The sequence below is a fragment of the Buteo buteo genome, chromosome 23 (assembly GCF_964188355.1).
Source record: "Buteo buteo chromosome 23, bButBut1.hap1.1, whole genome shotgun sequence".
NCBI lineage: Eukaryota > Metazoa > Chordata > Aves > Accipitriformes > Accipitridae > Buteo > Buteo buteo.
The window spans coordinates 6,206,680-6,221,623 of NC_134193.1; the positions used below are offsets into that span (position 1 = coordinate 6,206,680).

Here is a 14,944-nt window from a genome sequence, read left to right on the forward strand (position 1 = left end):
TAAAAAAAAAGAAACAAAAAACAGCAATAGTAATTCTTATAAATATCCGCGGCCGGCAGCGGCCGCCGTGGTGGCCCGGTGGTGGCCCGGTGGCCAGTCCTGTGCCGGGACTCCCCCGGCCGCGGCCGCCTCCTCTCCCGGGGGCTGGTTTAGCAGCAAGAGAACAGAACTGAGAGTCTTGAGGTATTTTTCTGGAGGTTGGTTTTTTCCTTCTTCTTTTTGTTTCCTTTACGGGGTTCTGGGCTTTTTTTTTGCCCCCCCCTTCGTCAGCTTTTCGGCATTTTCTGGTGGGGGCTTCCTCACGCCCATGGTGGAGGGACGTGGGGGGACACCTGTGCCCAGTGGGGGGGTGGCCCCGGTGGCCCCTCCGTTAATGGGCTTTGGACTGCGGGAGAGGAGATGCTGGGTCAGCCGTGGGGACTGACCCCGCGGACAGGGGGGTGGCAGAGACCCTGGGCCCACGGTGTCCCCCGATCAGGTTAGGGTGTCCCCAGAGGGAGCATCCCCCGCGATGGATGAGTGTGCCCCCAGAGGGTCCCCACCTCCTCCCCCACCCAGGGTTAGGATGTCCCCAGAGGGTCCCCACAGCATCCACCATCCACAACCAGGATGTCCCAGGACCCAAGACCAGTGTCCCCTACTTGGGGCCAGGAGGTACTCAGAGGGTCCCCATGGTGTCCCCCACCTGGGATGGGGGTGGCCCAGAAGGTCCCCATGGTGCCCTCCACCCAGAGCCACGGTGTCCCCAGAGGGTCCCCACTGCATCCACCACCCACGACCCAAAGACCCAAGACCACGGTGTCCCCCAGTGTCCCCTACTCAAGGCCAGGGGGGACCCAGAGGGTTCCCTTGGTGTTCCTCACCTGGGGCATGGGTATCCCCAGAGGGTTCCCATGCCATCCCCCACCTGGAGCCATGGTATCCCTGGGGTGCGTCCCCCCCCAGGACCAGGGTGTCCCTCATGGGTGCACACAGGCAGCCCCAAGCCCTGGGAGAAGGTGGTCCCACCTTGTCCCCTGTGGGTGCTGGTAGCCCTGGGGGGGCTCCTCATTTTGCTGCCTCACACCCTTCCACTGCTCTGCACCCCCAGGAGCACCCCAAACACCCACTCCCACCCCCCCATCTCAGCAGGGACCCCCCCCAGCACAACCCCCACCCATCTCAGCCCTACCTTCAGGGCGCTCCGCTTCTCCTCGAAGCCCAGGGGGGTCCCCGGCTTCTTCCTGCGGACAGAGCTGCCCGAGTCGGGGGGGGCCGAGCCCGGGGGCGGCAGTGGGCCGGGCAGGGGGGGCGCAGGCTTGGGTTTGACAGGCCGGCAGTACGTGGCCGCGTTCTTGCGCTTCTTGACCTCGTCCTCGGAGATACAACGGGGGGGCGGTGGCGGTGGCAACCCCGCTCCATGCAGTGGTGAGCTTCGGGGGTCCACGGCGGCGGCACTGGGGGGGCCGCGGCAGTCCGGGGGGGCGAGCCGTTTCACCCGCGTTGCACCATTGAGGACAGCGGTGGAGGAAGAAGCCGGGCAACCCGGAGGGGTGAGTTTCGTCTTGCCGGGGGGGGCCGAAACCTGGCAGCCGGTGTTTTTGCTTTTGACCCCGTCCCCCAAACAGGTCCGTTTATAGGGGGGGCCACCGGCGGCCAGAGGGGGCTTCCGTTTGCGGGTATCCGGATCCGTCCCACCGACCGCTTCCCGGGCTCGGGAAGATTTGCTGGCCTTGGTGGAAGGCAACTTGCTGAAGGAGGGCGAGGGGATGTTGGCCGGCAGCGGGGAGGTGATGGACTGGCTGCCGCCCCCCCCGCACTCCGGCTGGCTGCAGGCGGCTGCTGCGTGGGGGGACCCCACCGTGTAGTTGAGGCTGGCGGGGACCCGGCCCTCCCGGGTGCCGGGGGGGGCCGCCGATGATGACGAGGTCCGTGTGGGGGGTGAGGGGGTCGAGGCGGCTGGGCCGCAGGGAGGGGTGGTAGGGCTGGGGGGGGCCGGGGGTGTGTGGAGAGGTGGCTCGGCAGCCGGAGGGATCTTCCTGCGGGAGGGGAGGGGAAGGGTGAGATGGGGCCCCCCCAAATCCCTGCTCCCATCCCTGCACGCCACTACCTCCCCCCTGATTCAAGTAGGGAGGGGTGAGATGGGACACCATCCCCACATCCCTGCTCCCATCCCTGCCCCCCACCACATCGCCCGATTCAGGTGGGGAGGGTTGAGACGGAGCCCCCCCAAATCGCCACTCCCATCCCTGCCCCCCACCACATCCTCCCACTTTAGTTAGGGAGGGGTGAGATGGGACCCCCCCAAATCCATGCTCCCATCCCAGCCTCCCAACACCTCCCTCCCAATTTAGGTGGGGAGGGTTGAGACGGGGCCCCCCCAGATCCCTGCTCCCATCCCTGCCCCCTGCCACATCCTCCCTGATTCAGGTGGGAGGGGTGAGACGGGACACCCCCCCCCCTCAGATCCCCGCTCTGATCCCTGACCCCTGCCACGTCCCCCCCAATTCAGGTGGGGAGATGCGAGATGGGACCCCCCTCAAATCCCCGCTCCCATCCTTGCCCCCCACGTTCAGGTACACCCCACTCCATGCCATGCTGGGACCCCAGGGAGGGCAAACCTGGCACCCAACAGCACCCCCCAGGACCCGCTGCCCCCCCCCTCACCTCCACATGTGGGAGCTGAGGTGCCGCTCCAGCATGGAGCCCAGCGCCGAGCAGAAGCGGTCGAGCCGCCGGTTGAAGACGTAACAGCCCGGGCTGACCAGGCGGCTCCCAAAGGTGCAGAACTGGGGCGGGGACACACACACACACATATGACACAGTCAGCATGGCCCCCCCCCCAAGCCCCCCACCCAGAGCATCCCACGCAGCACGGGGCCAGCAGCGGGATACAGGTGGGTGGGCTGACGGCAGGGCTGGGGGGTCCCCAACCCACCCCGGGGTCCCCTCACTCACCGCCTGGGGTCGTGGCGGGCGCGTGGGGGGGCGGGGGGGCTCCTCACCCCCCTCCTCCTCGCTCTCCTCGCTCGACACCCGGCTGCCCGCCTTGGGCAGGGGGAAAGGGAACACCCCCGTGCCCCCTTCCCCGGAGGCAGCCGGCGTGTCCTCGGGGTCGCTGTCGGAGGAAAGCCGGGCCCTGCACCACAGAGGGGGGCGGGGGCGGTGAGAGATTTTTGGGGTACCCGATATGGGGGGTGTCGTCATCCCCCCGCCACCCAGATGCCAGGGTCCTCACCTGGGGAGCGGGCAGTGGGAGTGGGGTGGCTTGGCTCGGCAGGGAGAGGTGCTGGGGGGGCCGGCGGGGGGCTGTGGCAGCGAGGAGGGGTCCTGCTGGGAGGGGGGCAGCGGTTCCTTCCCGGGGGGGCTCCTCTCCTTCGGGGACTCGCCCTTGCGGGAGCTGGCCTTCAGCTCGGCCACCAGCACGTCAAAGTCCTTGGCCCGACCCTGCACCTCGCGGCGTTGGTGAACCGAGTGGATCTGTGCCGGGCGACAGCGGGGAGGGGGTCGGGGGGGGTAAGAAAATACCCGCTGGCACCCCCCCCCCCAAAAACCCCTGGGCAGGATGATGGTGTCCCCCCACCACCACCCCGGCATCCCGCTACCTTGCAGGTCAGCAAGCGGGTGCAGATCTTCTTGGTGTCGGGGTTGAGAACGCCGCACTGCCTGTTCAGGTCGCACTCCTTGCCTGCGGGCAGAGGAAGGCAGCGGGATGCCGGGGGGGGCCGGGGTCCCGAGCTGTATTGGGGGGGGGGGGAACAAGTGCTTTGCCCCCCCCGCCCCAACGTCCGACCCCAGTTGAGGTTTCCACCGGTGTGGATGGCAGGATGAGAGTGGCGGCAGCGGCAGGGGGGCACAGCCTCACCAGGACCGCTGCTGGCTGGCCATGGTGGGGGGGCTCTGCGGGGGTCACCCCAACCTATCCCAGCCAGGGCTGGAGATGGAGATCCCCCCTCCTCGGAGCAAGAGGCCACAGCATCCCCACTCTGAGCAGGGAGGCGGGGGTGAACAAAAGTCCCCAGAGTCACCCTCTGTGGGGCGGGGGGGGGCCACCATCTCCTGGCCCCCCCCTTTTTGCCCCCTCCCCAGGGCGAGCCCCCCCTTTCACCCCCAGCCTGGGTTCTGCTAATGGCATCGCTCACTGTCGCCCAAGAGTGCCCACGAGCACCGTGGCATCTGTCCGATTCCCATATCTGGGGGGGGATTCAAGGGCGGGGGGGGTTGAACCCTGGCTCACGCTCTTGCCGCACGCCGCCGCCGCCGTTCCTCCGGGCCAGCTGGCACCGCGGGCAGAGACCCTAAACCTGCCGGGTGAACGGAGCTGGGGTCAGGGCACGGCTCCTCCAGATTCAGGAGGAGAGGTGGGAGATGCCCCCTCGGTACCTACCCCGCTGCCAGACCCGGCCACCGAAATAACGGGACCGGGATGCCGCGCCGGGATCCGGTGCCGTGCGGCACTGACCTGCCGCCCCCACCCCGTCGCCGGCAAGGAAAGGGGGACTCACGCGCCAGCTTCTTGTGGGACCTGGGGGGCGGCTTGGAGGCGCCCGCGTCCTTCTCCCCCGGGGCGGGCGCGCTCTCCGGTTTGCACCCGGGGCCGTCGGCGGGCATCGCCGAATCCCCCCCGACCCCGGCCGACACCGGGGGCTCTTTCGGCACCGCGGCGGTGGCGGGTTTCCCCAGGGGTTCCTTGGAGTTGGTGGGTACGGCTTTGGGGGGCACCTTGATCCCGTGCCCATCCGGTTTGGGGATGCTGGGGATCTTCTCCAGGTTGACCACGGGCACGAACAAGCTGGGGAGAGAATTTGGTGGGGGGGTGTCAGAGCGGCCCTGTGGCAGAGAAGGAGCCAAGCTGCCTGTCCTGGCACTCACCAGAGGTTGTTGTCCTTGTCCGGTCGCTCAGGCAGGGGCTGGACTCGCCCACGGGCACCTGGGGGCTTCTCCCGCAGCACCTTGGCCGCACCGGGGGTCCCGCCGGCTGCCGGCTGCCCGTTGACGGCGACGTGGCACTTGGCGGCGGCGGCGCGGGCATACAGCTTGCTGAGGGGGCCGTGGCGGCGTTCTGCCGGGACAGGGTGGGATGGGGTGGTGGGGGGAAAGCCTGCTGTTAGCCCACACCGAGGGTCCCACTGCCGTGAGCCCCCCAACCCTGGGCTCTGCCAGCACAGCTGCCTTCCCCTGTCCCTCCCGATGCCGGAGGGGATGTTGTGGTGGGAGGATAGCCATGCCCGGAGCCCCCCCACCGCCCCGGCTCACCGCAGTGCTTCTGGAAGGCCTGGGGCTTCACCACCTGGCTGCAGTGGTTGCAAACCACCAGGTAAAACTCGTCATGCGCCGGGCAGTGGCCAAAGATGTTCATGTCTGCAGGGCGAGAGTTCGGTGAGCAGCGCAGCACGGCTCTCACCGGGTCTCGGTGCCGTGGGAAGCATCACGGCCTGAGGGTCCCAGCTGGAAGGCAAGCACAGCCCCAAAACACCAGGTTCTCTCCCCAAAGGAGGGAGCTTACCTTCCTTAATCAGGGTCATGGCGTCCAGTTTCTTGCCGCTGCTCTTCCCACTCTCCTCGAGCTCCGACCCTGATCCTGCCAGAAACAAAACCTCATCAGCAGTGGCCGGCACGAGGACAGTCCCGGCTTCCCCTGGCTACATCCAGCATCAGGTGCAGGTGCCAAGTCCTCGCCGCCGGCAGCGCCGCCGCTCCCGGCCATCAAACGCCGCCAGCACTCCCCGAACAATTAAACCGGCTAAAATTAGATGAGAGGGACAGATCCATCCTGGGATCAGGGTTGGCCCCATGGCGTGCCATCGCCTCCGAGGTCCCCATCCCACCACCCCCTGCCAGACCCTGCCAATAGCCCACCGCCAGCGGGGTGCAGGCGCTCCTGGGGACATCCCACAGCTGGGATGTGACCGGTGTCAGCCCCCACTACCCAGGGGACACCCCGGGGACACCCCTGGGGACACCCCGGTCCCCATCCAACCATGGCCCTGCAGCCGGCATCCTCACTGGCCATGCCTGGCAGGTGTCCCAGCCCCAGCTGGCTGCATCAGGCTCTGCTGCGGGGGAACAGTGTCCACCAGGCCAGCAGTGACGGTGTCCTGGCCAGCTGTGCGATACTGGGTGCCCAGTGCCATCCAGCAGTGCTATACTGGGCACCCAGTGCTGTCCAGCTGTGCCATACTGGGTGCCCAGTCCATCCCCAGTCCTATCAGGCCATGCCATACCAGGTGCCCAGTCCCGTCCAGCCATGCCATACTGGGTGCCCAGTCCCATCCAGCCATACCATACTGGATATGCAGTCCTGTCTGGCCGTGCCATACTGGGCACCTAGTCCCATCTGGCCGTGCCATACTGGGTGCCCAGCTAGGCACAGCCATGCCAGGAGTGCCCATGCCCCATCCAACCGTGCCGAGAGCCCACGCCGTGTCCGCCAGCTGGCTGGTCCCATCTCAGCCGTGACATGGGGCACCAGTAGGGCAGCGCCCACGCTGGCGTACCTGGTCCGGGCGTGCAGAGTCCACTGGGGCACCGTCCAGCTCCCCAGTACAGGGCACCTGGTTCCCAGCGCGCAGCGCCCAGTTCCCAGCATAGGGTATCCCAGTGCCCAGCATGTGATGCCCAGTTCCCTGCCTGGGGCACCCGGTACTCACCGCCTGGTTCCCAGTGGCTGGTCTGGGGCAGCCGGTGCCCTCTGCCCAGTCCGGGCTAACGGCAGCAACTGGTTCCCAGTCTGGGCCACCCAGTGCCCACTGCACCCGGGGGTATCTGGCACCCGGGATGAGGCACCCGGTAGCTGGCTCCCAGTAACGGGCACAGGGCTCCCAGTGACCAGACTGGGATGCCCGGTGCAGAGTGCCCGGTTGTCGGTGCCCGGTGCGGAGCTCCCGCTTCCCGCTGCCGGGTTCCCGGTGCAGGATGCCCAATTCCCGGTACCGGCTGCCCGTTGCGGGGCGCCCGCTCTCTCCGCCTACCGCGCGGCGGCGCTAGGACCGGGGTGGCGGGGGGGGGGGGGGGGGGGGGGAGGTGGGGGGGGGCGGCGGGCGCGGCTCCGTTCGCGGCAACCCCCCCAGCCCCCCCGCCCGCCGCCGCCGCCGCCGCCCCTCACCCGGCTCGGCCGGCGGCCCGGCCCGCTCCACCCAGGCGCTCCAGCTCTGTCCCGCGAACTCGTCGAGGCTGGGCAGCCGCCGCTCCGCCGCCGCCGCCGCCGCCATCGCCGCCGCCGCGCGCCCACGCGCCGCCATCGCCGCCGCCGCCGCGGGAGCGCGCCCCCCCCGCCGCCACCGCCGCCGCCGCCCCCGCCCCGCGCACCCCCGCGCATGCGCCGCGCGCCCCCGCCCGCCCCGCGGCACCACGGGCGGTGTAGTCCCGCCGCCCGCCCCGGCCCGCTCCGCCCCGCCCGCGGGCTGCCCCGCACCGCCGCCGTCCCGGGACGACCGCTGCTGTGGACGGGCTGGGGGGTCCCTACACCGCTCTGCCGGGCGGGGGACCCGCGGTGATCCCCGCACGGGGCTGGGCACCCGGGGGCGACGTATAGTCCCTATAGGGGACTGGGGACCGGGGGGGACATATAGTCCCTGTAGGGGACTGGGGACCCGGGGTGATCCCTATAGGGGCTGGGAACCCGGGGGCGACACATAGTCCCTATAGGGGACTGGGGACCCCGGGGTGATCCCTATAGGGGACTGGGAACCCGGGGGCGACATAGAGTCCCTATAGGGGACTGGGGACCCGGGGTGATCCCTATAGGGGACTGGGAACCCGGGGGCGACATATAGTCCCTGTAGGGGACTGGGAACCCGGGGGCGACATATAGTCCCTATAGCGGACTGGGGACCCCGGGGTGATCCCTATAGGGGACTGGGAACCTGCGGGCGACATATAGTCCCTATAGGGGACTGGGGACCCCGGGGTGATCCCTATAGGGGACTGGGAACCCGGGGGCGACATATAGTCCCTGTAGGGGACTGGGAACCCGGGGGCGACATATAGTCCCTATAGCGGACTGGGGACCCCGGGGTGATCCCTATAGGGGACTGGGAACCTGCGGGCGACATATAGTCCCTATAGGGGACTGGGGACCCCGGGGTGATCCCTATAGGGGACTGGGAACCTGCGGGCGACATATAGTCCCTATAGGGGACTGGGGACCCCGGGGTGATCCCTATAGGGGACTGGGAACCCGGGGGGGACATATAGTCCCTATAGGGGACTGGGGACCCGGGGTGATCCCTATAGGGGACTGGGAACCCGGGGGCGACATATAGTCCCTGTAGGGGACTGGGAACCCGGGGGCGACATATAGTCCCTATAGCGGACTGGGGACCCCGGGGTGATCCCTATAGGGGACTGGGAACCCGGGGGCGACATATAGTCCCTATAGGGGACTGGGGACCAGGAGGGACATATAGTCCCTATAAGGGGACTGGGGACCCGGGGTGATCCCTATAGGGGCTGGGAACCCGGGGGCGACATATAGTCCCTGTAGGGGACTGGGGACCCCGGGGTGATCCATATAGGGGACTGGGAACCTGCGGGCGACATATAGTCCCTATAGGGGACTGGGGACCAGGGGGGACATATAGTCCCTATAAGGGGACTGGGGACCCGGGGTGATCCCTATAGGGGCTGGGCACTCGGGGGCGAGATATAGTCCTTATAGGGGACTGGGGACCCGGGGACAACACATAGTCCCTATAGGGGACTGGGGACCCTGGGTGATCCCTACATGAGGCTGGAGACCCGGGGGCGACATATAGTCCCTATAGGGGACTGGGGACTGGGGCACACACATAGTCCCTATAGAGGACTGGGGACCCTGGGTGATCCCTATGCAGGACTGGGGACCCAGGGTGATCCCTATGCGGGGATGGGGACCCTGGGGTGACATATAGTCCCTATAGCGGACTGGGGACCCAGGGGCGATACATAGTCCCTATAGGGGACTGGGGACCCAGGGACGATACATAGTCCCTATAGGGGGCTGGGGACCCGGGGTTATCCCTATACGGGGCTGGGCACCCGGGGGTGACATATAGTCCCTATAGGGGACTGGGGACCCCGGCTGTCCCTATAGGGGACTGGGAACCTGGGGGTGACATATAGTCCCTATAGGGGACTGGGGACCCAGAGTTATCCCTATACATGACTGCACAGCCAGAGGAGATATATATCCACTATGTGGGGCTGGGGACCCAGGGGCTCTATATATGCCCTATACAGGGCTGGGGACCTGGGGTTATTCCTGTACAGGGCTAGACAGCCAGGGGTTACATATACCCCTTATATGGGGCTGGACAGCCACGGGTTATATCCACCCCCTATACAGAGCTGGGGAACCAGGGGTTACCCCAATACAAAACTGGACTCTCAGGGGTTACAGATACCCCCTACATGGGGCTGAACAGCCAGGGGTGACATATAGCCCCTATACAGAGCTGGGGACTCAGGCGTTGAATTTACCCCCTATACAGGACTGGGGACCTGAGGTTATCCCTATATGGCGCTGGAATCCCGGGGGTTACATATACCCCCGACATAGGGCTGGACAGGCAGGGGTTATATATAGGCCCTATACCTCAGCAGGTATTTAGTTATACGGGTGTTAGTTACTCCCTGTATAGAGCTGGATACCCAGGATTATATACAGCCCCTATATAGAGCTGGGCACCCAGGGCTTATATATCCCCTTTGGACATCAGGGGTTATCTGTGCCCTTATAGAGAGCACGACACCAGGAGTTACCCCTATGCAGAGCAGGATGCCTGGGGGTTATATATAGCCCTTGTACAGAGCTGGCCCCTGGGACTTACATATATTCCTATAGAGAGCTGGACACCCAGGTGTTATGTATACCCTTATACAGAGCAGGACATCCAGGAGTTGTATATACCCTTACATGGAGCAGGACATCCAGGTGTTGTATATACCCCCTATATAAAGCTCCTTATACAGAGCAGGACATCCAGGAGTTATATATAGCCCCAACACAGAGCCAGACATCAGGGGTTATACGCACCCCTATATGGAGCTGGTACTCAGGACTTTTATACGCCCCCCATACAGACGTGGACACCCTGGGGTTACACATAGAGCCCCCCCATACAGAACGGGACACCCAGGCTTACGCAGACCCCTATATACAGCCAGGCAGCGGCGGTTAATGCCCCCTACCCAGGTTTATGCATCCCCCCCATAGCATCCGTAGCCCCCGCGGCTCCAACGCCGGGGCCAGCGACACCCCGTCCCCGGGCTGGCGGCCGGCGCGAGGTCCCGGGGGACAGGTGGGACCCCCGGGGTGGCTACTGCTTGTCGATGGCACCCTGCTCGGCGGCACTGTCGGGCGCAGCCTGCGCCTGCCACGACGTCTCCTTCAGCACGAACCAGCAGTTCCCGGCCCACAGCAGAAAGTTGATGAAGCCAAAGAGCTGGGGGGAGAGGAGAGAGCCCCGGGCGGGGGGCACCCGTGGGTGAGCCCCTGCCCCCAGTGCCCCACGCGCCCCGTGTGACCCCTGCGCCTCGTGCTTGCAACCCGTGCACCCAAGGCACCTCACGCGCCCCATGCACCCTGTGCACCTTATGCACCCCATGTGCCCCGTGCACCTCATGCAACCCATGCAACCCATGCACCTCATGTACCTCATGCAACATGTACAACCTGTGCAACCTGCGCGCCCAATGCACCCCATGAGCCCCATGCACCTTCATGCAACCTGTGCACCCCATGCACCTGACGCAATGCGTGCAACCCATGCAACCTGTGCACCCAATGCACCCCATGTGCCCCATGCACCTCATGCAACCCACACACCTTGTGTGCCCCATGCATCTCATGCAACCCATGAACCCCATGCATCCCCCGTACACCTCATACACCTTGGGCACTCCATGCACCCCAACCACCCATGCCAGGGGCTGCATCACCACCGCCGACCCCGGCATGGGGGTCCCCTGTGACTGGGGGGGGGATGTCTCATGGGGGTGCAGGATGGGTCCCATATCCTGTGGGACCAGCAGGGAGTTAGCACCATGGCCATGGAGCATGTGTGTGCATGTTTCCACTGCCCTCTCCCAGCTGAGCTCAGGAATCCAGCATGCGTGTGCGTGCACGAGGGCTCGCAGGTGTGACTGTACGTGGGTGCGTGCCCATGTGTGTGCATGCATGCACATGCCTGTGTGCACGGTGTGTTCACATGTGCGTGTGTATTTTCACATGAACACGCACATGCATGGGTGCGCATTCATGTGCATGGGCTTGGCAAGCATGTACAGGCATCCACGTGTGTGTGTGTGCACATGTGTGCATACATGCACGTGCATGTGCCCCCACAAGGGCTGGGGGCTGCTTAGCTCTGCTTGAAGCATCATAAATGTCTCCCCCAAGCAAATAAATACATATACGTGCCCATGTGTACATGCCTGTATATACGCCCACGTGTGAATACGTGCATGCATGCGTGCCTATAACCCATGTGCATCGGTGTGCACCGGTGCCCGGCTCTCACCACGGAGATGTTGGCCAGCCCCATGGCCGGCGTGGTGCCGGCGTTGCAGACCACGTCCTGGCCCTGGCAGACCGCCATGGCAGCGATGAGGCTGGCGGGCCGCGTGGCCGCCTTCACGTCGGTGAGCCCCTTGCCCCACGCCGCTGCCGCCACCAGCCAGAAGAAGGCGAAGCAGACGGTGACACAGAAATCCTGCCGGGATGGGGACACTGGGCTCAGCAGCGGCCCCGGTGCAGAGCGGTGCAGGATCCATCCCCCCGCTTAGGGATGTAGCCGCCTTACCGCAAAGGGGAGCTTCTTATTTTCGCCGTAGAGGGAATGAAAGCGCAGGTAAAGCACCAGAGCCGCCATGGCGTAGAGGAAGGAGAAGACCCCCAGGGTCACAAAAAATTCAGCAGGAGCAGAGAAATCACCGATGAGGTGCAGGGTGCGGGTTTCTGACTCGCCCTCGCAGTCCGGCATCTCGAAGGGGACCTGGTATAACCTGGGAGAACAGGAGGGGGATGTCGGGTGACCCGGGAATGGAGGGGACAATGGGGATGGCTCTGCCAGCCCAAAATAACTGCGCTGGGTTGGTCCCCCAGGGACGGAAGGAACAGACCAGCTGCTGGGTCGGAATCTGGACCCTTTGCCGCAGTCCAGTGCCCTGGCATGGGGCAGGTGGCTGAAGGAAGGGGTTAAAACTGTGGCTCATGCACGGCTGGCCCGGCTCCATCCTCGTCTTTCCTGATTAATGAGGATTCCCCCCGTAGCCGGGGGATGCCCCACGGTGCCGGGGGTGCAGAGGGTGCCCAGCTGGACACGGCGCTTCCCTGCCCACAGGGACCGTGACTGCGGTCCCATGGGGGTCCCAGCAGTGGGGATGGGGTTTAACCCCAACCCAGCACCCCGTGTTCCCCCTGGCTCACTGTGGAGCCACGTTGGGTGCCCGGATGGGTTCCAGGGGGGTGTCCGGGCTCGGTGCCCCCTCACCTGAAGGGGTACCCGAACTGGACGGAAATGGCACTCATCTCTTTGGTTTCACCGCCGCATTTCACCGTCGCCCCAGTCTCGCCGCTGAAAGAGCCGCAGGCCCCGAAGGCAAAGATGGCGAAGAGCTACGGGAGAGGAGCAGCGCGTCGGGGGGCAAGGGGAAGGGGGGGAGCTTGAGACCCTGGGGACCCCCCCCACCCTGGGGTGGCATACACCCAAGCGGGGGTTTGCACCCCCCGGTGCTGAGTCACGGCGGCCGCGGTGGTGCAGGGCGAGCTGCCATCCCGCAGCTGTTGGCCTTGTGCGCCAGCACCGGGGCTGCTGCCGGCACCGGCACTTGCGTCCGGGGATGAAACGGGGCAGCAGCAGCAGCGACAGGGGGGCGATGCTCCAGGGGGGGGCAGCAAGGCCAACCCCCCCCGGCCCGCCCTTAATTTTAGGCATGGTGCTGAGCGACAGAGCAGGTTTCCAGCAAGCCGGGAGCATCCCCGTTGTGGGACCCCCGGGGTCACCCTGCCGCCATCGGTCCCCCTCCCTGGGGAGCCGCCGCTGCCATTTCCCGGCCCTCGGCACCGAGCTGCTCTTGTCTCCGGCCGAGGGTGCCGGGAAAATGTTGTTCCCAAATAGTTTTCTGGCAACTCATCCCAGCTGAGCTCACGGCTTCCCGCATCCAGCCGGGTGAAGGGGGGAAGCCGAGTGGCCGGGCCTGACGCCGTGGGGATGGGCAGGCCCACGTGCGGCACCAAGGGTCAAAGCAGGAGCACTGGCAGCCACCCCAGGGATTTTCCTCACCCTTTTGGCTTCGGGGTGTCTGCACGCAGGGCCTGATCCTGCACGGTGAACCCACTGGCAGGGGGTGCCCAGCGCCTGCCCGGGTGGGATTATCCAAAGCAGAGAGATGGGATGGGGGGAAAAGCCCCCTTGACCTGGCTCCTCCGGGCAGGAGATGCCCAAACAGGTCTGGCCTTGTGCCCTGGGGCCAAGCCCCCCACCCCGTGCCTCAGTTTCCCAGCGCTGGCACCTGGGTGTGGGGCCGGCTGGGAGCCCCCCGGCCACGGCGAGGCCGTGCTGCAGAAATGCCGCCCTGAAATACAATCCCGGAGCCATTCATGGCACGGCCCGGACGGGGACGGGGCTGCGGGCGCTTGGCTCCCCCCCGTCCCCAGGGTGTCCCCTCGTGGGGACCACTGACCCCCAGTCCCCCTTCCCCACCCACCCACCCCGCCCGGTGCCCCCTGAGCCCGTAGGAATGACGGGGACTCGGCACCCCGATGTCACCGTCCCTTCTGGCATGGCCGGGCAAAGCCACCTGCTCAAGGTCACCGGGGGGGCCATGTGGCCTGAACCCAGGCGGCCCCGCACCCCACCTCCTCCGGAGCCCCCCCAGGATGGGGTCCCCACACCTAGGGCTGCCAGGGTGGGGGAGGCTCTGGAGGGGCAGGGAGGTCTCCACGGTCCCCTCATCCTGAAGGGGGGGCTTTAAGAAAGCAGCGGGGCACCCCAAATCTGGGGGTGGGGGGAAAAGGCTGGGCAGGGGTCCCAGGGGACCAGCACCCAGGGGTGCTGGGGAAGGGGCTGTGCCCGGGGCGGGGCGGGGGTGGAGGTGTCCTGGTGCCGGTGCTGGGATCGGGCCCGGGATGGGGGGGGGGACACACACTGAGGGGGGACTCACCCATTCCAGCACCTTGATGAAGCCCAGGGGTTCCTGGAGGCGGCCCCAGCGCATCCCACCCAGGACGCGGTCCTGCGGGGAGAGAGCAGCGGGAGCCGGGGCACCGGGGCGGCACCAGGGGCTGCTCCGGGGCACCGGGGGGACTGCACCGGGGGCTGCTCCGGGGGACAGGGGGGGCTACACCGGAGGACCGGAGAGCTCCAACGGGAGTTGTCCCGGGCAGGGGGCTGCACCGGGACACCGGATTGCTGCACCAGAACAGCGGAGGGACGGTGGGAGGCTGCACCGGGGGTCGCACCGGGACACCGGGGCGGGGGGCGGGGGGGCGCTGCACCGGGAGTTGCATGGGAGAACCGGGGGCTGCACCGGGGGTTGCATGGGGAGACCGGGAGTTGCCCCGGGCCACCGAGGCGCCGCACCGGGAGACTGCCCCGGGCACCTGGGAGTGGGGGGGGGGGGGGGGGGGACGCACCGGAGCCCTACCTGGAGCCGGGGGCCTTTGTCGCCGGCCGCGGGGGCGGCGGGCTCCGACATGGCCGGGCCGGGGGCGGTCGGTGCTGCCTCCGCCGCCCGCTGGGACCGCTCCGCTGTCAGAGCCGCCACCGGGAACCCCACAGCCCCCGGGGCTGGCAGCACCGCCCCGCCCCCTGCAAGGCCCCCCGGTCCGCCCCCGGACACCCCCGGGACAGCCCCCAGCCCCGGTCCGCCCCCGGTCCCTCCGCCCAGCGCGGAGCCAGCCAACAGCGGGATGGGCAGCCCCCCTCCCACCACCCGGGGGGGTGTCCGTGCGTCCGTCCCGGGGCTCGTCCGACCCCCAGTG

General features: G+C 66.9%; 2 protein-coding genes across 2 annotated transcripts; both read right to left on the bottom strand.

Moving 5' to 3' along the window:
* Positions 1–2: 2 nt before the first annotated feature.
* On the bottom strand, positions 3–7,273 carry ATXN7L2 (ataxin 7 like 2). Its single transcript, XM_075056180.1, has 11 exons — positions 7,085–7,273; positions 5,486–5,560; positions 5,236–5,340; positions 4,852–5,041; positions 4,485–4,771; positions 3,585–3,667; positions 3,218–3,459; positions 2,938–3,118; positions 2,647–2,768; positions 1,172–2,018; positions 3–385 (listed from the first exon to the last, which is right to left on the bottom strand). Exons 1-11 carry the CDS (start codon positions 7,218–7,220, stop codon positions 371–373), a joined length of 2,283 nt encoding a protein of 760 aa, XP_074912281.1. The 5' UTR covers positions 7,221–7,273; the 3' UTR covers positions 3–370.
* Positions 7,274–10,007: 2,734 nt separating this feature from the next.
* Positions 10,008–14,779, bottom strand: SYPL2 (synaptophysin like 2). Its single transcript, XM_075055322.1, has 6 exons — positions 14,608–14,779; positions 14,125–14,196; positions 12,453–12,577; positions 11,763–11,964; positions 11,481–11,672; positions 10,008–10,403 (listed from the first exon to the last, which is right to left on the bottom strand). Exons 1-6 carry the CDS (start codon positions 14,656–14,658, stop codon positions 10,278–10,280), a joined length of 768 nt encoding a protein of 255 aa, XP_074911423.1. The 5' UTR covers positions 14,659–14,779; the 3' UTR covers positions 10,008–10,277.
* Between the last annotated feature and the right edge of the window lie 165 nt (positions 14,780–14,944).